At 37.7% G+C, this 21,750-nt stretch overlaps 1 protein-coding gene across 1 annotated transcript; it reads left to right on the top strand.

The window, feature by feature from the left end:
- The first annotated feature begins 423 nt into the window (after nt 1-423).
- On the top strand, nt 424-20,186 carry LOC147516136 (Transducin family protein / WD-40 repeat family protein). Its single transcript, XM_086588780.1, has 20 exons — nt 424-582; nt 666-928; nt 1,025-1,127; nt 2,296-2,378; nt 2,755-2,978; nt 3,075-3,207; nt 4,328-4,410; nt 7,521-7,736; nt 9,751-10,110; nt 10,491-10,662; nt 11,614-11,802; nt 12,303-12,512; nt 12,643-12,735; nt 12,858-13,072; nt 14,898-15,473; nt 15,598-15,678; nt 15,787-15,872; nt 17,689-18,441; nt 19,312-19,465; nt 19,566-20,186. Exons 1-20 carry the CDS (start codon nt 459-461, stop codon nt 19,648-19,650), a joined length of 4,203 nt encoding a protein of 1,400 aa, XP_086444906.1. The 5' UTR covers nt 424-458; the 3' UTR covers nt 19,651-20,186.
- The last annotated feature ends 1,564 nt before the right edge of the window (nt 20,187-21,750 follow it).

The following is a 21,750-nucleotide window of genomic DNA, read 5'->3' as shown; positions in this document are numbered from 1 at the left end:
CTCGAAACCAAGGCCCAAAATATCGATATCGATCAATATATCGGTGTACCCAAAAACCGATATATATCGGATATATCGGATATTTCGGATATATCCATTTTTTTGGTAACCAGTCCAAACTATTTAAAATATCAAAAATATCGGATATATCGGAAATATAATATCGGAAATATCGGATATATATTGGAAATATCGGATTTATATTTTAAAATGGTCAAAAAGTCAACCGATATATATCGATTATATCGGAAATATCGATTATATCGGCGATATAAAGTTTCATATCGGAAATTCCGATATATATCGGGAAAAAAAGAGTTCTATATTCGGTGGATATATGTCGGAAATATCGATATCGGTGTACCAAAATACCGATATATATCGACGATATATCGGATATATCGTCGATATTTTGGTCCATGCTCGAAACAACAGTTCGAGCAGCAGCAGCAGGAGGCATGGCTAGCGAAGAAGAGAGTCCTCATTCAACAACAAAAAGTTTACATAGCGGCGCATATCTCGGAGAAGTGTCTGCCCTCTGTTTCATCCATCATCTCTCTTCCTTTCCTCTTCTCCTCGTCGGTCAGTCTTTTCCTTCTCTCATTCTTTTACTCATTCTATATTATTAGAGGTTATAACTAAACTTTTATTCTTCTCTTAAACAGGAAGTGGGCCACACATACTTGTATATGACGTGGAGTCTGGAAAACAGTTGAATTCATTTAATGTATTTCAAGGCATTCGTGTACATGGAATCTCATGTACCACATTGTCATCATCACTCACTTCAACAGTGGCTGTGTTTGGAGAAAAGATAGTCAAACTATTTACGTTAAGTTTACAAACGCCATTAGTATGTGCTGAGCTGGTGTTGAAATATAAGTTGCCTAGATTTAGACATTGGGTTATGGATGTACTTTTTTTAAAGGTAGGACCATATTCATTTTCTACGGAATACTTTATTATTACTTTCTAGCTTATCACTTATAAGTGTTGTTATGTTCTGGTCATGGGTTTTTGCTAGGAGGAATGCACGCCGGTTTACTTAGCTGTGGGACTCGGTGAAAATTCCGTCTGTTTTTGGGATATTGCAAGATCTACTATGGTTACTGAAGTGATATTTCCAGGTTTGTTTTTTATTTTGTTTTATGGATAATGTTTTGAGATTTCACATGTTCATATACATAGGCGAGGATTAGAATTTGGCAAAGACTTTACACAAAGTAAATATATATACCACTTGTGATATTGTTATCTGTTTCCACATTCAGACCTAATTTTTAAATGTAGGAAAAGAGTTGTTGAATTGAATGCCGATAGTAAGAGTTGGCGTAGGGTGAAGTTGGGCTAAAAGGGTTTCTTACTAAGTATGCCTTTTTCATGTTGGTTTTGTTACTTGGGAGGACTCGCATGACCAACAGCCTGAGGAAGAGAGGGAAGATCATGCTTAGCACATGGTTTATGTAACAAATATTTTGGGGAGTTTTAGATGCGAGAATCTGTCCCCACTTGGGAAAATGTTTTGGAAGATGCTCTTACATGCCTTGTGCTGGTGTATTTGAAGGGAAAGAAACATCAGAATTTTTTAAGCCAATTTTGCGCACTTGGAGCTAGTCCTTTTTAACATTAACTCTTGTTTTTGGACATGGACTTTATCAAACATTAGGAGTATAGGGCTTAGATATGAACATCTCAATTGGGTGGGAAGATGTAATATTAATAATTTGCCTTGTGTTGGGATGTTTAGTATCCCACGTGAAATTGACTATCCCACATAGGACCCTTGCGTAACATTATAGAAGTTCCTGGGCATCTCCACTCATTGCCAATTAGAGTTGGATGCCCAAATTTAAGACCCCCTTGTGTTCTTGTATATCTCTGTCACCTTGCTATGGATAGTGTATCATCTCTTTGAATCATATTAAGAAATCTGTTTTAGCGATACAAAAAAAAAAAATGAATTAGAAAACTGTCAAAAGAAAAAAATAAATAGAAGAAAAAAAGGGGAATGAGCAACATCTCCAACTTAATTTAACCCTAATGAACAATTTACCTATTATTTAACAACTATTTGAAATACTTAATTAGAAAAACAAGATGCTTTATAATTCACAGTTAACTATGTGGAGAAATATGACCTAATATAATGCTTCATAGAAGTTATTATTTTTGCAATCGATAGTTCAATCTTATAGTATGAAGTTGACTGCCCTCTAGTTAATCATGTATGTTTGTATTTGAGGCTTCTGTGCTACTGCCATTTGATCCTGATCAAATTTCTTTTTTCAATATTAGAGAGGACCCTTCTCTATTCAATGCGGTTATGGGGCGAGAACATTAGTTCCTTTCTGGTGGCGTCTGGTACAATCTACAATGAGGTTGGTACATATATTCCTTTTTTGTATTCTTTTAATTTGATAAGCTATTTTTACCGATTGAATTTGTTCTGATGAAATCGACAATGCTTTTTCTAGAAGTACGTGATCTCTCTCTCTCTCTCTCTCTCTCTCTCTCTATCTTTCTTTATTTTTTTTGTTATTTATATTTTCTTGGGTAGATTGTTATGCATACTAGTCTCTCGGGAAGCTTGAATCTTTCCATAATGTAATGTTATCTCGTTCCCCTGTCTGTGTCTCAAGCAGAGTTGAGCTTTAGGTACATTGAGGGAATTAAGTGTTTTGTCAAAAAGTAGGAAATGGATTCTTCCTATGTCATGTAGCAGTGGAGCATGTCTCTCACATTGTGCTTTGGCAGGTCATTGTCTGGAAGCTGGTTTCTCAGGGACCCATTTCACCTCCTACAGGTTCGTTGGAGAAGTTGAAGAACTGCCGTGGTTTTCCTTACAACAAAAACCAACTCTGTGATCAACATCACGAGGCTTTTTGTGTGAGTAGACATGCTGGGCATGAAGGTTCTATCTTCCGATTAGCGTGGTCTCCTGATGGATCCCAATTGATGTCTGTCTCTGATGATCGTAGGTGGATAATTTTCTTATTTCTCTTCCAGCATTTGTTGTAGCAGTACTTAATAATGCGATCTTACATAGTTGTATTTGTATTTCCTCAATGGAATAGTGCTCGTGTCTGGAAAATTGGTGCCGTGACAGAAACAACTGCTAATCCAAGGTTCCTTGATGCTTCTGATTCAAATGGTCTCATACTATTTGGTCACAGTGCTAGGATCTGGGACTGCTATATCTCTGAAACCGTAAGCATTTTGTTCTCCATATTATTGTTTTATTATTCATTTTTTCTTTAACCTTTAAAGATATGCATGTCTCAATTTTCTCTAAAATCCTTGAACTTATATACCAGTGTCCCAGTTTTTTATTTTCTGCAGCAACTATTCGAAAACAGCAGCCAAAATTTTGGTTTGTAATTGGATTTCACAAAAAAAAAATCCCGAAACAATCGATTATGTGCTCCATATTACTGTGTGGTTTATCTTCATTTGCGGGAAAAGTTGCAAGATATATGTTTTTTTTGTGTCATAATTTTAATTGTTCAAGTCTGTTTAATTAATGAATAATAAACCACATTTCACCATCAATTAATCCATTTTTCCCATATAGTATGATTAAGTTAAGTAGTCATGTCACAGTTTCCATTTGTGTGCTTTTGGCTGTTTGAAGCAGTTTTATTTTTCAGGGGACATCAATGTCTTCTGATTCCATTTCTATGCTTGTAGTGGGGCGATAGGTCATAATCACAATAAGTGTTTAGAATCTGTTATTTTGACAGGTTATATATGGTTATTTACCCAGAAAACGTCAGTAAGGGCTATTAAAGTTGGCATTGTTACTGGCTTGTCGCCAATTTGATTGGTTTCTAGTGAGACCAATCTACTGGTATGATTTGGCTTTTTAAATAATGGTTCCTGCTTCATGCAACTTCGTGGACAATTCATAATTTCGGCATGCATTTACTGTTGTCATAGTGAGGGTAACCTTGTGTCATTTTGCATAGTCCATTACTACTTTGGAGTACCATATATATATACACACACAAATATATTTGATGGTTATAATTTTTACTCCCTAATGCCTTGGATTCCCGTTTCCCTGGTGAAGGTGGAGAGCGAATCCAAGACCTTGGGCCCAACCTCCCAAGTTTTGACCAGTAGGCCACTGGAGTACCCATACGGTATATGCTAACGGATGTTAAACGTGCAGATTGGAAAATAATAAGTTGTTATTTCCCATCGGAGTGAAGTATACTATTATGGATTTTGTGCTTAGTGACTTTCTGGGCATACCTGATTTCTTTTATAGGCTGTGCTCCTTGACTAATATGCTGCTAATTACCTTTTTTCTTGGAATTCATTGTAGTTAATTGTTACCGCTGGAGAGGACTGTACATGTCGTGTTTGGGGAATGGATGGGAAGCAGCTTATGCTGATCAAGGATCACTCGTAAGTTGCAATGTGGATTATAAGTTTTGTTGGAATGTTTTCTGTCGCACCTAACCATGTGCCTGGATGGTGCAATATCCCTATACACTTGAACAAGATTTGTTCCATCAGATAATGACCAATGTAGCATCTAAACATAGAAGTAGAAGTGTAGACCCATTAATTGGTTCCCATGTACATCTAAATGGATCAGTCAAGGTCATCGTGGACCACGTATGAAGGGAGGAGCTTCGGTGGGGTGGATTGGGTTGGGATGGAATCTAACTTGAGCAAGTACTCAATCCAAATCAAACTGATTCTGGTCTTACCTGATCGACAGAGAACGGCATAAGATGTATCACCTTGTATAGTGGAATCCCACCATTGGGAGTTTAAAGCCTTCCATAGTGGTATTTGAGCTCCTAAGGTCTCTCCTGTCATTACCCAATGGTTTTGAGTTGGATTTTCAAAGTTTAGGATGGTGTCGGAGTACAACCAAGTCATCAAAGATAATTTTATTTGTGCATTTTGTCCCATCAAAATTTTGTTCCAAATACAACATGGCCCGTAGTTCATCTTGGAGTAGAAACTACGAAAGGTAATATGCGATTGGTCTGACCAAAGATGAAAATACAATGATGCAAAGTTAAGCACAGTATTTTCATTGGTTGCTCTAGTGATTCCTATGCTCCAACAAAATGAACGGCCCCGTCACGGTGGATCCATTTAAGGTATAGAGTACATATACTGTGATCCTGTAGGGGAGCACATAATCGATTGTTTGAGGATTTTTTTTTTTGTGAAATCCAATTGCAAACCAAAATTTTGGTCGTTGTTTTCGAGTATATAAACAACTATGAGGTTATATGTACACGACTCTTGCACACAATGTTATCAGACCCAGCCCGGAGGTCAACCCGGTGAAGGGACTGGGTCATTGGGTTAGTGGTTCAACCAGTGGGTCACTGGTTGGACCAGTGGGTCATTGCTTGGTCCGCCATAAAAATATATACAATGTACTTGTTTAATTTTTATAGCAAAAGTTGATATTGTAGCCTAGTGGAATGTTGTCTATTAGTGATTTTGGAGGTCCTCGGTTCGAATCACAGTGAATACATAAGCTTTTAAAAGTTTACAAATAACTTGTCTTTGAAAGTTTTGTAAATATATTAAAAATTAACTTCAAACACAAACACAAGAAGTGAATTGGCACGTTGGCGAGCCTGTACATCGATGACTTATTGACCCATGGTTCGAGCCCTCCCTCCTACTGAATTTATTTTTCAAAGTTAAAAATTTCTCATCAACCGGTTTGGTTAAAACCGCCCCGGTTTAACCGGTTTAATAGAAAACCGGCCAGTTTACTGGGTTAGGACTGGGTTAATTGCTGAAACGATCCACTTAATGACCCAACCCGGTTTGGAGACCGGGTTGCCGGTTCACCGGGTCAAACCGCCGGTCCAGGCTGGGTCTAATAACACTGCTTGCACATGCTATGCTTTGGGAGATGACTTGAAAGCTGATGTTTTGTGAAGATCTCCCAAGTGAAGAAGTCAATTCAGGAAGTCATTTAGAGGTGTCATGGTAGGCAACCTTGACACACTTCAATGACTTCCCAAATTGATTTCCCTAACAACACGTGGGCCTACACAATGACTTAGCAGTTGATCTTTTCTGGTTTGATCTCCCAACCATAGATACTGTCCACGAAAAATCGGCTTAATCGAAGGTCTTGTCTTGCCAGAAGTTGTATTTAATATTATAATTTTTGAAGGGTTTACAGCTGTTCAGTTTGGTAGAGGCTAGACATATCTAGTTGAGCTGATTTTTTGAGAGATGATCTTCACCCATGAAGATCCTTTCTGCAAAAAATCAGCCACAAACACATTGTGTAGGTTCACCATTTGGGTAAGGGAGTCGATTCGGGAAATCATTTGAGGGTGTCCAGGTAGCCTGGCCACAGATATCCTTGGTGTCATGGTTCCATGCATTTTTCCCACTTATGACGTGGACTGTCTAAAAGGATGAAGTACTACGGTGGTTAATGTTGCATTTGCTTGGCTCATTCAAACAGACATACTTGACCCAATAATTCGGCACACTCAAAAAGTCAACAAAGGTTGCAAGACGATGGGCTGGGCCAGAGCCAAGGTGACAGTAACATAGAAGATTTCATGACGGCTGCTTTTGCGGGGAAAACCAAATCTCTATTGAAGCCTTTCTGATGGCTTAAAGGGGGTTGAAATTTTCTCGATCCATGCATGGTATGTAAAAAAGAAAAGAAAGGAGGTAAAATTGAAGAGAGGATTTGTTGTGCTATTCGGAATTTCAAAATTCAAATGCCGTAAGTTTTGATTCTTGGGTCGGATTTCAACGAAATTTATTTTTTTGAAATGCTCTTGGTGAGGCAATATAAATGTGATCATTGATGAACACCAGATATCCAAAAATAGAAAAAGTGGGGTTGTATTATGCTTTGTAGGTAAGCCAAATTGTGTTGAATGCATCACCTTCATGGGTGGGCAGAGGCTATCTGGATTTTATCAAGGCATCCGTAAGTTAATGAGGGGCATAACGCAGGTGGGTGAGCCGGAGGAGAGCTGAGTTGTGCAGAAGTCATGGTGTTCTTGGTAAACTGGAGGTGATCTGAGGCATGAGTGCCCGAGGGCATGGGTCGCGTGACTATATGACCCTGAAGTTTTTGGTGGAGGCAGTGAGGCACCACAAATAGTAATGACATTTGGGGAAATGAATTTGTCAGCAACTGGCTAGCCACAAATTACTACTGTTTTTATTCAGACACACACACACAAACCTTTACCGCTTGTTTTATATGATTAATGTTGTTGACTGGTGTGTAGCGCCCCATATATGAGGTTTGGTGTGTGCTTACTGTCTGTGTGAGCGACAATCCCTTTAATATGCATTGATTGTGAAGCTCTTTATGAGCCTGGGATTGTGGAGTAAAGTGGTTCAGCAATTGCTATAATATTCATTTTTACTTAAAATGTTTATATATATAAAACTTCTTAATCTAGATGATATGCACATGTATGATAGATTGATGTCCACATAATGGTTAGACAACTGATTTTAACTGAATATTGTTTATTACATTTGTAATTGTACAGAGGAAGAGGCATATGGCGATGTACGTATGACCCTAGCTCTTCACTTCTCATCACTGCTGGGTTCGACTCTTCTGTCAAGGTGCATCAGATGCATGATTCTCTGCGTCGAGGGTCAGTGAAGCAGAATATAGTTGCTGTAGATGGGTTTAAAGAGAGGATGGAGCACTTTAAACTATCCGTGCCAAATATGCAAGATCAACTTCAACTCTTGCATAGGTATTGCCACAACCTCGTAAAGTTTCTTTGCCCCCTTCTGTTTTTGTATTTTTAAAAGAATACTTCAATTTTAGGAGAGTAACATTATCTTTTTCTTTTCAAAAATCGTGATCTGAGTTGATCTGAGCTGATACATACCATTTACTGGGACTTTGATAGTGCAACATTTTCCGTATGTTTAGTAATTGAGGATGAGAGAACTCATAAATAATGTTCTATAGCACAGTTCAATTATCAAGTAGTGATGACCATATATTGAAAAGGTTCTTGTTGGGGCTTTTTTAAATAGATCAGGAATCCAACTAGAATTAGGAACAAAATTTCTTATTTAAAGGCATGTAGACCTTTGTTGTTAGACGGGGGGTTTTTTTTTTGCTCGGTAAAGGTGTATATATTAAAATTAAAAAAAATGATGAGATATCCTTATGCGTACAAACAAGAGCGGTGAAAAAAACCAAAGGGGAAAGAAACCTAAGAAAATGAAACAAAATGAAAAACCTCTATGGGAGTCCTCATAGCATAATGGACTCCCATTTACAGACATAACTCTCAAAAGTTATCGTCCGGAACTCATCATAAATGCGCAGCTAGAAAGCCAGAAGCAAAGTAGCGCCTTGATGGTCAACACCACCTTCTCCCTAGGCAAAGACACCCCCTAAAAAATGCGGTTATTCCTCTCTAGCCATAGACCCCATAAGATAGCAAAAGGTAGCATGTTCCATACGCGTCTCCCTTTACGAGAATAGATATCCAAGTGCCAAGATGCTAGTAAAGCCTTCACCGACTTAGGGCATACCCACGAAACACCTGATTCCGAGACAAAGAAACACCAAATACTCCAAGAAAAAGGACATCTAAGAAGGATATGACTGACCGACTCACCAGCCCTCAAACACAGAGGGAAGAAATCAATAAGCATCTCTTTAATACGCCTTTTCCTAAGATTATCCACAGTCAAAATCTTGCCTAGAGATGCACACCATACAAAGAAAGCAACTTTCAAAGGGACTTTAGAACACCATACAATATGACTCGGGAAATCATGCAACACTCTCATACTTGGACATTGAAGCGTTGAATGAAGGATGGAATAAAATGATCTACAAGAAAAAATTCCCTTCTTGTCGATGAGCTACAGTCTTTTATCTCTATCCGATCTCACATTAGGAATGAGTTCCAACTTCCCTATAAGTGCAGCCACACTAGCAATGTCCCTGTCACAGAGAGCCCCATATATCCCAAGGTTCCAAGCAATCGAACCATTATCTTCCCACATGAACCAGTGAACTGGTTTATTCTTTGAGTCAGATAGAGCATATAACCGAGGTAACGCTATCATCAGAGTTCTCTCCTCCAACCAAACATCCTCCTAAAAGTGGATACTATCCCCACTACCTAGGCTGTAGTCAATGTTCTTGAGAAAAAACTTTCTGACCTTCTGAATCCCTTTCCATATTCCGCATCCATAAGCAGTATGAACAGGCCCGCTCTCCTAGCCCCCATTTCTTTCCCCAAACCGAGACACAATAACTCTCCTCTAGAGACTCTCTCTATCCTCCCCAAACCTCCAGAGCCACTTACCAAGAAGCGCTTGATGAAACTGCCGTAGACTTCTGATACCCAGTCCTCCATCATCTTTTGGCTTGCAAACCCTGTCTCATCGCACGAGGTGAAATCTGTGTCTATCATCGTTGTCGTCCCACAGAAAATCTCTCATGATCGATTCCAATCTGTTGACAACAGTGGATGACATATAGAATAGAGACATTCGTTGTTAGATGGTTATTATTGAATATTATTTTTGAGACAATTGTTCTTCATGTTTGAAGGTTTAAACCCTACTTTTAGGTGTTTCTTTCACTTAAATTAACGATTGTTGAAGCTTCTGCAATAAAACCACAAAATGTTATCTGGATCTAATTTTTGTATGCCCTGTATGTGCTTTGATATGTGCTCTTTGCAGCAAACTCTAATATTAAATGTTAATTTTTTTACTTGTCTGAACTTTTTACAGCAAAAGTGAATATGTACGCTGTCTGCATTTCACTTGGAAGGATTCACTTTATGTTGCTACGAACAATGGTTATCTGCACCACGTTAATCTTTCTGATGCTGCCAATCCAATATGGACTGAACTTGTCCATGTCAGTGAAGATATGCCAATTGTTTGTATGGATTCATTGTCCAGAATTGTATCTGATCCCTCTACTGTAATAGAGGACTGGGTTGCAGTTGGAGATGGCAAAGGAAATGTGACTGTGGTTAGAGTTGTTGCTGATGTTTGTAGAGCTAAAGTGGATTGTGCCTTTACTTGGTCGGCGGGGATGGAGAGACAACTGTTGGGGATTTTCTGGTGCAAATTGTTGGGACCTAGGTAAAGACATTTGAGAACCGCCTTCTTGAAAGTGTCTGAAGTACCTTACTGGTTAGTAGACTTGGGAGACATGCAGGGGAATGCGACTCCCAGTTCTGTTCCATTAAGTTCAGTTATGGACTATACTATCAATCATTCATAACCATAGATATAGATGCTTCATCATGCATACTTACAAATATGGATCTCGGTCGATGATCTAGTTTTGGGCCATCCTGCATGCCCAAAGTCTTTTTAGTTTTTACTAAATTTGATGTATCATCCCTTACCTATACGCCTATACCCAATAAGTTCTTAGCTTCCATCTTTTCATCTTAGGTTAAGTTGACTAGGAGAGGTAAAAGCTTATAAGAGGTATTTGGATTTTTTTTGCCCTACAGTTACATCTTCACAGCTGATCCTAGAGGGATATTGAAGCTATGGAATTTCTGTCGTCCTTTGCATTCTGGATGTGATGAAGCTATGGGAAGTTTCAAGGCATTACTAACTGCAGAGTTCACCTCGTGTTTTGGAACACGAATTATGTGTTTGGATGCATCATTTGATGCACAGGTATATTCTTAAAATTGTTTCTTATATTGATTCTTTTTAATATGTCAAGTTGTTTATGGCTTCTCATTTCCCACTTCAATTGATGCTCATTCTTATGGCTTCTCTTTTCCCACTTCAATTGATACTCATTAGTTGTTCTTGAGTTGCGTCCCAGGTATATTGCTGTAAATAGAAAATTTAGGTGTTGCTATTACTATGAATAGCTAAACCATTATTCCCTATTTACATTGTATATTGCATGAATGTATGAATTATTTAATGTAGTTGCTCAGAATCTCATCTGCGGTTCTAGTCATAACTTGTTCCCTATGTTACATTGACATGGATACGTGTGTCCGTATCCAACACTGATACAAAATGTCTGGCACGGCGAAATATCAAAAATTGAGGTATATCACATACAATATGTGTCCGTGTGTCCGACACGGAGACATGGATATGTATCCGACACGGATTATTTTTGAAATATGGGGTGTCCATGTAACATAGCTTGTTCCCAATCAGGCATTGGATTGAAATATCCCAACCTAATATCACGAGTCCTATGCCCGCGGGATTGGAATGTTTCCACCAGACTGTGTCATATATAAACTCGTTTTTTGTTTCTGTTTATTTGACCTATGTTAAATAGTGTCTTGTCCATTGTTTTACTCTCTTAATTAAAATGGTTTTGTAATTTTACTGTTGTCACTTGTAAAAGCCTTGTATTACCGGGGAAATTTGGGAATGACTAAAGAGCAGTGCTTTTCCATGTGATCTTTTATTTTTTATGTAGAAAGCCAAAGTTAAAAGATGTTGATTGTAATTTTTTGGTGGGGGTGTACAAAGGTGCTTCAGAGATATAATGACCTTAGAACTTAGTTTCTGACCAACTTCCCTAACAAGAACTTGTAGTTGAACTGGAAATTTGGCTTTACATGGCTTTATCTTGTCTAATAACTTAACATGCAGGTGCTGATATGTGGAGATCAACGTGGCAATCTTATAATGTTCACTTTGTCGAGGGGCCTCCTAACAACTTCCATTGCCTCGGAGATTAAGATTTCTCCAATTAATATTTTCAAGGGTGCCCATGGAATATCGAGTGTTACCAGCATTTTGGTATCTCCAATAACTTCTAATCAAGTAGAAGTTCGCTCTGTAAGATTACCTCCAATCTTCTCTCTTTTGTTTTTGTTTTTTTAAATTTTGGCCACAAGAACTCTTCCCTTTATGCTAAACTATTTTTCTTGGCAACAAGAACTCTTCCCTTTATGCTAAACTATTTTTCTTCTCTAGCTATCATTAGTTTCACTTGTCGATAATTTAGGGATTCACTTGTTATTAAATGAAAATTTAAGATTGAAGGGCTAACAACTTTAAAAAAAGAGAAGAATCTATAAATATAAATATACAATTCTTTCTTAGTTTTTTACTCTTCCCTTTTCTTCTGATGGACTGACCATCAACATATTTCGTTAAATCATAATCTTTCTCCCCTGTAAACTTAAAATGCAGAGAGTCAGAGATGAATTTTCTTGTGGAAAACCAAGTTTCTTTAGTTCAGTAGATCACTAATATGATATGATGAAAACGAATACACTTAACACAATGGAGGATAACGATTTAGTGATTCAGACTGTTCTTTACTCTTTGGTCAGACTGGAGGAGACGGTTGTGTATGCTATTTTAGGTATGATGGTGATTGGAGGAGCTTGGAATTTACAGGAATGAAGCAGGTGAAAGAATTAAGTTTAATTCAATCTGTTACCTCTGATGTTAATTCTGATGAAGATCTGGCATGTGGTAGTTATGCGGTAGGTTTTACTTCTGCGAAATTTATGGTGTGGAGCTTACTAAATGAGATAAAGGTACTACTCTTCTTGATGTCTACCCATTTCTAAAGCACTTTCTTCTCTTCAAAGTTGATCATGTATGTTAAATAGGTTACCTTGTTGATCATGTATATTGAATAGGCTACCTTGTTGATCACTGGTGCAGATTGTACAAATCTCGTGTGGTGGTTGGAGACGTCCTCATTCTTCTTTTCTTGGTGATGTGCCAGAGTATCAGAATTGCTTTGCATTTGTCAAGGTATGCAATTTCACATCTTATTGCAAGTCACTCTCAATATGTCTCCCTTATTTGGGAATGTGTAATAAAAAGGTACTTTGCTGTTGTCAACTTCTGATTTAAGCATTCTCTGTCTCTCTCAGGATCATGTCATTAATATCCTTAGGCTTTGGATACCATCTAGTGAGAGGAAGTTAATACCTCATGTTCTGTGTATGCAATATCATGGCAGAGAGATACATTCTTTGTGTTTTGTCTCTGATGCATTACAGTCATTCTCGGATGAAAATATACGTCTCGGTAATAGATTTGGCTGCATTGCAACAGGGTGTGAAGATGGAACTGTGAGACTGACAAGGTATAGTAAATTTTTGTATACACAAAACTGAAAAGGGATGTTAACTTTCTATTGTAGAATACATAAATATGCCCTTAGTTCATCACTTCATTGTGGCGGTTAGGGATGTCAATATAAGGTGTCAAACTAAGAGGTCAACCCAGCCTTCCTCGATATATGTAATATGGGCATATACAGGAAACCTGCAAACAGCACCACTTTTCTTTCCCAAATAGCGTTCTTACACCATTATTACATCACACTCCCTTTACTTACATTTTGAAGGTCAAAGGGTAAGTTGTGATAACATGAACAATAAGTAGCTGCTTAGTTAAAAAAAAAGGACAAAACAAATTGGTTGGCATCACCCATCTCAGCACTCTTACATGTAAAGTCGTGTTCATTTTCGTTATTGCACCCTTATATGTAACATGTATAGTGTTGCATCCCATATTTCCACCGTAGATGACATTTACTAGTACCAGCTGGGGAGATTTTCTGCCTGATCGGATTGGAATAGGAGGCTTCAAAAACATTTACAAGTTTCTTTGGAATACAAAATATTGATGAACGAGGTAGAATTTTGGAAGAAAGAGATGAGGAAATCTAAATTAGAGAAGAAGTGAAGAAAAGGGAATAAGAGATTTAACGAATTATAGAAAATTAGGTTAAGGGAAGATGAATATTATGAAGAAGAAAAGAAAGAGATAATAAGAAAGATAAACTTGAAAGAGTAATTCTCCAATTCATTTTATCGTAATAGCTGGTTCTAAAAACTAATAGAGAAGCCATATGTATGTATAGATATGGTTCCTTCGACTCCAAGTAATTGACAATAGAAACTATTCCTAATTCCAATGGACACAAACTTAGAAATAACTTAGTCTCCTAACCAAAAATCTTCAAGGAACGTACTAAAATAATTGTACTTATGTTTTTTGTGGAATTATAGCATAGGTATGCCCTTCTACATCATTCTCCACTTCTTTGAAACAACTCATCCTCGAGTTGGGAACTAAAGAAAGTAAACCTCCTACATGCGATATACCTGAACTTTTAATATTTCTCCGTGTCTGACACTTCATACCCGTGTCGGTACAGATACACGTACTGACGTTCCCGTGTCGAAGTAACTTAGTTCTCAACAAACACCAAAATCTAGAAGAGAAAAGGGCCACTAAACTCACTACAAATAACTGATCTTTGTCAGAGCTCCAGCAACCAGCCTGTCACCATCGCCGGATTTGTCAGCACCATCGAATCCCAGTTATAACCCTAGGGCACCGATACCAATTTAAATCTTTATTAACATCACATTGCTTTTACATGGGGACTCACTCTCTTAACTAAAGACTGTCATCTTTTCTCTTTATCATTACTCCTTTATGCCACCACTAGCAGCACCAATATATATGAAAATGGAAACTATTAAGATGGGCATCCAGTTGATGTTCAAATTTAATAAGGTATCAAAGCGGGATATTTCTTTCTCTGGGCCTTTGGCCATGTTACTCTCCGTCACCCGTTTAAAAAACATTTCCACGTGATAGACTCAAGAATCAAGATACACCACACGTGAGGGGGCATGTTGACATTATAATCCCATATCGGGTGTCTAAAGCCTCACAATCAAGTATGTAAATCTTGGGGCCTTTCCACTCATCACCAATTGGTTTTGAGTTGGATGTTCAAATTTAATAGAAACATGGAAAATTGGAGTTTAGGCTGAATGGAATACTGTCATTAAAGTTTCTTTTAGGTGTAATTATCAACAGTCTTGGTGGATGTTTCAATGTTTTTTATGTGTCATTTGAAACTTCCATGCTGATACATCAGTTTTACACAGGTATGCTCCTGAGAATCAGAATTGGGTTGCGTCAAAGTTGCTGGGAGAACATGTTGGTGGGTCAGCTGTAAGGTCTATATGTTATGTGTCGAAGATACATAAGATTGCGGTAGATGGGACCTGCATGTTTAACGGTCACCACAGATGTAATGTTTTGCTAGATCAAAGCGAGTATCCATCCTTACTAATATCCATTGGTTCTAAACGGGTCTTAACTACTTGGCTTCGTCAAAAAAAGAGGTTAAGCAACAACAGAGTATTGTATGCTGGTGGAGACGTAGTAAAACCTGAAAATAGCTTTGATCAGTCGCAAGGAGCACAGACATCAATTTCTTTCCATTGGCTGTCCACTGACATGCCATCAAAGTTTTCCAGTGCTCACAAAACAACTGAAATTTCTGAAAAATTTATTAATCAAGGGACAAATGTGACTAATGTCCATACTGGCCCAAGCTCTGAAATCCCTGCTACTGGAAGCGTTCAACTGGATCCAAACGTCTCTTCCATGGATAAAAATGAAAATGACTGGAGATACCTTGCTGTTACTGCCTTTCTTGTTAAAGGTTCTGATTGCAGGTAAATGTGATTCTTGATGTTATTAACTCATGTATTCTCATTTACAGTTTTGTTGGAGTTTTAAATCTAATTGTCTGTTAACATTCTCTTACCATTTTTATTATAATTTTTGTTTTCCTATCAGATCAGTAGTCTGCTTCATTGTAGTTTCTTGTTCGGATGCCGCGCTCACATTACGAGCTCTTATATTGCCGTACCGGCTCTGGTATGTATACCTAGCAATCATCTGGCAGTTTGTTTTACTGTTAGCTGCAAACTTCATTAATGTTGGCCCTCTGTTTTGTACTTTCCCGTGGATTATTCTTTCTTGCAGGTTTGATGTTGCCTTATTGGTTCCTCAAACAGCACCAGTTCTTTCCCTACAGAACGTCATTCTACAGACCTGTGCTCCTTCTCAAGGTATGTTTTGGTTTTGACCAAAAGTATCAATCAGTTTGCAAGACTAGTTTGACTATCTTTGTTTCATGAGACCACTATAAATATGCGGTACCTCATAAGTCATCTCTAAGTATGAAACTTTTAGGAACTGATGCTATATCATGGGGTTATATACATATATTCTTCACTAAAAAGGCGAGAAGCCACTTCAAGTGTCTAAGGCCCTCGGGATACTCCAAGCTATTCCTCGCTGGCAATGAGCCGATGAATAAGGTTTTCGTTTATCATTCCACCCCGTGTTGCCTTCCACTCACATGACTCCAATGCAATAATCACTCTAAAGATGGGCCAATTATGTAATGATACCATTCACAAAATTGTACGGGTTGAGTGAAATCACTTTGATGTATTCATTAGTTCCCTGTATTGGTCACAGTGTTAGAATAATTAAATGAATTACAGTGCATAGACTAATTAGACTAGTTATATAGAAATAAGGATAACACATTGGATCATGACCAATATTGATGTAGTGGGATAAAGTGATGATTTGATTTGGTAATCACCAATGAAAGATATAATTTTTTATTGTATAATTGTACTCTCTCTATAAAGTAAATAAACCCTTGAGGTAATTATATAGATCATCTCATTATGAATAAAATTATCCTTATTCTTATATTCCTTTCCTTAAAACGCAAAAGCACCACCAGAAATCATCACTGCAACACAATCATTGTGTGGCATTGGTCCTTGTTATCAACCCTATTAAAAGTTTTTTTTTTGCATATAAAGCGGTGTTCTTAGTTGAAGATGCCTTACCGACACGCTCTCCGTATTTCCATTCTTAAGAGATTGCTTTTTGGATTTGATTCAGTTCATTCACTTCACACCCATCAAAAGGTGTAATGTGTTTAAAACAAAAAGTGAGTATAAGGATCCTGTTGAGAGAAGACCGATCTTTTCTCAATTTGTTCAAGTTATTGACTTATTGGAGAAGCCCTTGTTGGAAAATGTTATTGGGAAATTCAAAACCAAATCAACCAAAGACCATCAACCAAGCCCGTTAAGGAGCCACACTGAAATGTAAAAGACCTAAGAGGCTATGTCCAATAATTGTACCCACAAAGAGCTTAAATCTGGCAACAGTAGATACTTTTCATTATTTTCGTATGGGCCTTTTTCTTTTGAGTCGATTTGAGCCTAACAGTTACAACAAAACTTTGTAATTTTATTTTCGGTGTGATCAATCTCGTGGAGATCTTGGATCCCCATAAGATTGAAGAGGGATGTTAGACTTTATAATTAGCTTTGAAATTATTTAAGAAACATAGGGTAACATATTGGATCATGATAAAAGATTGATATAGGAGGATAGTGAGATATAGTAAAGGATTTGTCAGATTTCCTATTTCTCCATAAGCTCAAAACTGTAGATGGAGGTTTTGGCGATGTATTAACATATGGTATGCATGTATCGTACCACATCTCATTATGAATACAGTTCTCCTTATTCTATATTTTCAGCCACTGTTCTGTACATTTCGACACCCATCATATAATTGATGGGAAACTAATTTTAAGAAACTAAGCTTATACACAAGCAAGAACTACGTGTAGTTATAGTATGCACTAATATATGATTAACCACACCCTGCATACATGTTTTTTAAAAATCAGATCTAAAATATTCTTTTCCCTTAAAATTATATACAGTTCGCAACTTGGATTTGTCATATTTGAGAAAATTCATGATTACAGTCTCCTAAACTTGTGTGTGTCACATTTGTCCTTCAGTATGTTGGGATTCCTAAGCTGTTTTGAACTTAATTCACAGATAACCTCCCGATTGGTTGTGTGTATATTGTAATCAGTGGATCGACCGATGGAAGCGTTACCTTTTGGGATTTGACAGAAACTGTTGAAGGTTTTATGCAGCGGATGTCGGAGATCCAACCAGAAAATTTGATTGATAGTCAGATACGGCCAAGAACTGGGAGAGGAAGTCAGGGTGGACGATGGTGGAGAACTTTATGTAATCGGTTTTCTAAGACAAATACCAATGGTATCATGGGCACAATTGATGCAGAAAATACAAGTAATGGGCACAAGATCATTCCTACAGATTGTGGAGCCACGCTAAACTTAGAGAGTGATCTCATGCACAGTGAAGTAACTTCTGCTCAACCTATGAATACTGCCAACCTCTCTTGTTCAGAAGAGCTTTTGGATGATTCACCAAACAAAGTTTCTGAAGTTAGACCTTTTCATGTTCTGAATAATGTTCACCAGTCAGGTGTCAATTGTCTTCATGTCTCAACCATAAGAGGCTGTGAGAATCCTGAATTTGTATCTTCTTACTGTGTTTTGAGTGGGGGAGATGATCAAGCACTCCATTGTCTTATCTTTGACTTGTCACAGCAAGTGATGGATGATGGCTTTCAATCAGAAAATCCTTCTGATAATTCTAGTCACAGCACAGACATGAGAAATGTGACAAAGCTTTCACTTAATGAAGAGAACCAACGTTGTAGGATAAGATTCCTATCTCATGAAAGAATCTCCTCAGCTCACAGTTCTGCCGTGAAAGGTGAGTATTTTGATTTGACTTCAAATGTAGTTTAGAAAATTGGTTCTATTCCTTGCACATTTAAATGAAGAAAATTGGTGAATGATTTTAATACTCTTCTTTCATTCTTTTCTTAATGCTTGTTGTTGCGTTCAACTTGGCTCTTGTTTTTTTCGTGATACTTTTGGTATGACGTGTTGATTAGTATTGCAAGTGCTTTTAATGGCTCAAAGGTTTGGTTACTGTTTTTCTTTTTTTGGATAAATGAAGTTCAATTTATTTCATTAATGCTTGTGAGATTACAAGAATTACCAGTGATGTGCCAGAGTTACAAAATGCTACAAGGCCTTCAACAATGATCCCTCATCTTATGGTTCTGTTCCAATTGCACAAAAGATCTACAAAAGTCACCCCGAACATGCCAAATCGCACAAAGTCTCCTTGGGCTTCCTCACTATCTTGTAAATGTCTCGATAATACGTAGCATGGTGTTGGCTGGTACAGCCGTTAGCTCGCATCGGAAGGAATAGATAGATGTCTCATTCCTCGTGCTCACATATTCTGTAGTGTCTTTCATTCCATAATGTCCAAGCGATACAGTCAGAAGATACTCCTTGTTAAGTCCATTATAATGCCCCTCTAGCATTTGAAGGACGATTCCAAGGCTTGCCAAAGAACGAAAATAATAGATACCACACAGCATAGGTCATTGAATGATTGTAGTTTAGAGTAAAAAAATATAAAGATTTCACCAACTGTATTTTCTTGAAATTTCCTAAAGACATTTCAGCAAAAGACAATTTGATCAAGTCTTCTGGTTGAAAAACTTCAGTGAAAGTAGTCTATTACTTGTTGAATAATGTTGAGATCTCACATAGTTCTTTCTTGTAGGTGTTTGGACTGACGGAACTTGGGCATTCACCATTGGTCTTGATCAGCGAGTGCGATGCTGGCATCATAAGGAGCACGGTAAACTAAGTGAGCACGAACACTTGATCCTTAGCGTGACTGAACCAGAAACACTGGATGCTAGAGCCTGTGGCAGGTGAGCTAAAACCTGATGCACCATTTTGTCCCCCCGCAGTTGTTATGCATATATTATTTTTCTATAATGCTTACGATCCTTTTGTTTGAGTCTCATGCAGAAACCAATATCAGATTGTGGTAGCTGGAAGGGGGATGCAAATGGTTAACTTCTCTCCATCCACTGACAAGGATGGTTGTGGATGATGTAATCTCTGCCATATTTACTTCTCTAGTACCTCAGTAGTAGCATGGCAGGAACATGATTTGAAACTTGTGTGCTTTGCGGATTTGTCCGCCGTTCTCAGTCAGGTAGAATGAGAATGTTCTAAAGCATGTTCACATGTTGGTCATGCGGGGAGACTGACATATTAGGGTGAATTCTGACTGTACGCTCTTCATGGGGAATTTACTTAATGACATCTGTTCAATTGTATTTATAATTATATCATATTGGCTTATCGTGGGACCGAATTCGTCCGCAGGAGAGAACGGTGTCCCAGTACACTAGTATCCGCCCATTCCCAAAATTTTGTAGCTCTATAAAGGGAGCCTCTGACATAGACGTTGTACAATTTTTCACCATTACTGCTTGTGGCAGAAATCTTAGAATTCTGACTTTTTGTGGGTATGGTTTATGTGGTTTAGGAATGATACCCCACTAAAAATGAGCAGAATCCAAAGTTTTAATTTGTGAATGTAAACTTTCTACAAGGATAAAAAAACGTGATCATATTTGACAATGGTTCATGAGAAGGGTTCATATTAAAAAGGGTTCCTATACAATGCAAAAAAATGTGACTACAGAGATGATTTCATCAACAAAACAGTTTCATCAGTTCTAAAGTACGTCACTATTGTTTTGTTCTCCAGGAATGACTGCTCATTGTACGTGTCCAAGTTTGATGAGGGAAAGCAGTACCAGTAGAACTTGCAACGAAAGAACAGATGAGACGCGGGCCACAAAGACAAACAATTTAGTACCGCACAAGGCTAATATTTGGAATCTGGACTTCCAAAAACAAGAACAAGAAGGGGCATCAAAGTGATAGTTGTATTTGTAAAAACTTTGAGAGACTAAAAAAATTCTTTTATGGTACACTACAATTACTTTCTATATATAATATTTATTGAATTTACTACTTTAAATGATCATGAAATCCCTGACATGAAGAACCTGCTATTTTCTAGCATGCCAAATAAATCTGTTCTTAAAAGGGGAAAAAAGTCAAACATAGGTTGACCCAATAAGTCGCCATCACCAACCACATGATAACTATAAATCTACTGTTTAACCCATTTTTTAAGTTTTAAGACTGCGTCAGAAAATGAATCATCATTACCAACTGACCACCGACTGTGACGGTTGCAGCACAGAAGAAGAAAAATGGATGATTCTTCATAACATACGTCACAAAGGTATATTCCGTCGTCTGTGTACTTCTTGCATCTTGAAATCCCATCCCGGTTACTTTTGTCCTATATGTTTCCAACTTTATTCCAATCCTCATACTTCTATTCCCAACAATTGCGTTAATTGCCTAAAATGCCCTTCTATTGTTCACCTTAACTGTGTTAATAATAAAGGTAATAATTATGTGTGCCCACCTTGTTTAAATCCTAATTACTCATTCTTTGATGTGGGCAATAAGAGAATTGGATGTAAGAGTAGTGGTGGTAGGAGTAATGGGGTTGTTTATAATTGTGATGGGAATGAAGGGAAAATAATTGATGTGAATTTAGCTAGAGTACTTGTTGCCGCGTCGAATATTGCTTCGATTTCGATGGGGAAAGCAGCAATTGGGAAGAGGGTTGAGGCAGAGAATAGATTGAAGGAATCTGCTCTCGCTAGGAAAGTGGCGATCGAAGCTTTGGAATTGTTTGCCGTGGCGGATGACAAAGAGAAGGGTAAGAATAGCGAGAAGGATTCGATGATGTCTGCTATTGATGGGATGGACGAGAAATCTGTTAAAATGAATAATGTGGTTGGTGATGTCGTTGCAGATGACAAACAAAGTCATAAGAAAATGAAAACAGATCGGAAGGAGGACAAATCGGTGAAGGTCAAAGTTAATTTGAATAATTTCGAAAATGTGATGGATAAGAATGAGAAGGGTCTGGTGATGTCTTCCATGGATAGGAAGGAGAAGAAACCTTTGCATATAAACAATGTGGATGGTGATGCTGTTGTAGCAGATAAACGGAGTCATAAGAAATACAAAGGAAATAGGAAGGAGAGTGAATCAGGAAAGGTTAAAGAGTTTTCGAATAATTTGGCTTGTAGTGAGAATGTGGTGGATAAGAATG

This window comes from Coptis chinensis, chromosome 2, assembly GCF_015680905.1.
Source record: "Coptis chinensis isolate HL-2020 chromosome 2, ASM1568090v1, whole genome shotgun sequence".
NCBI lineage: Eukaryota > Viridiplantae > Streptophyta > Magnoliopsida > Ranunculales > Ranunculaceae > Coptis > Coptis chinensis.
This window is presented reverse-complemented; position numbering and strand designations above follow the sequence as displayed.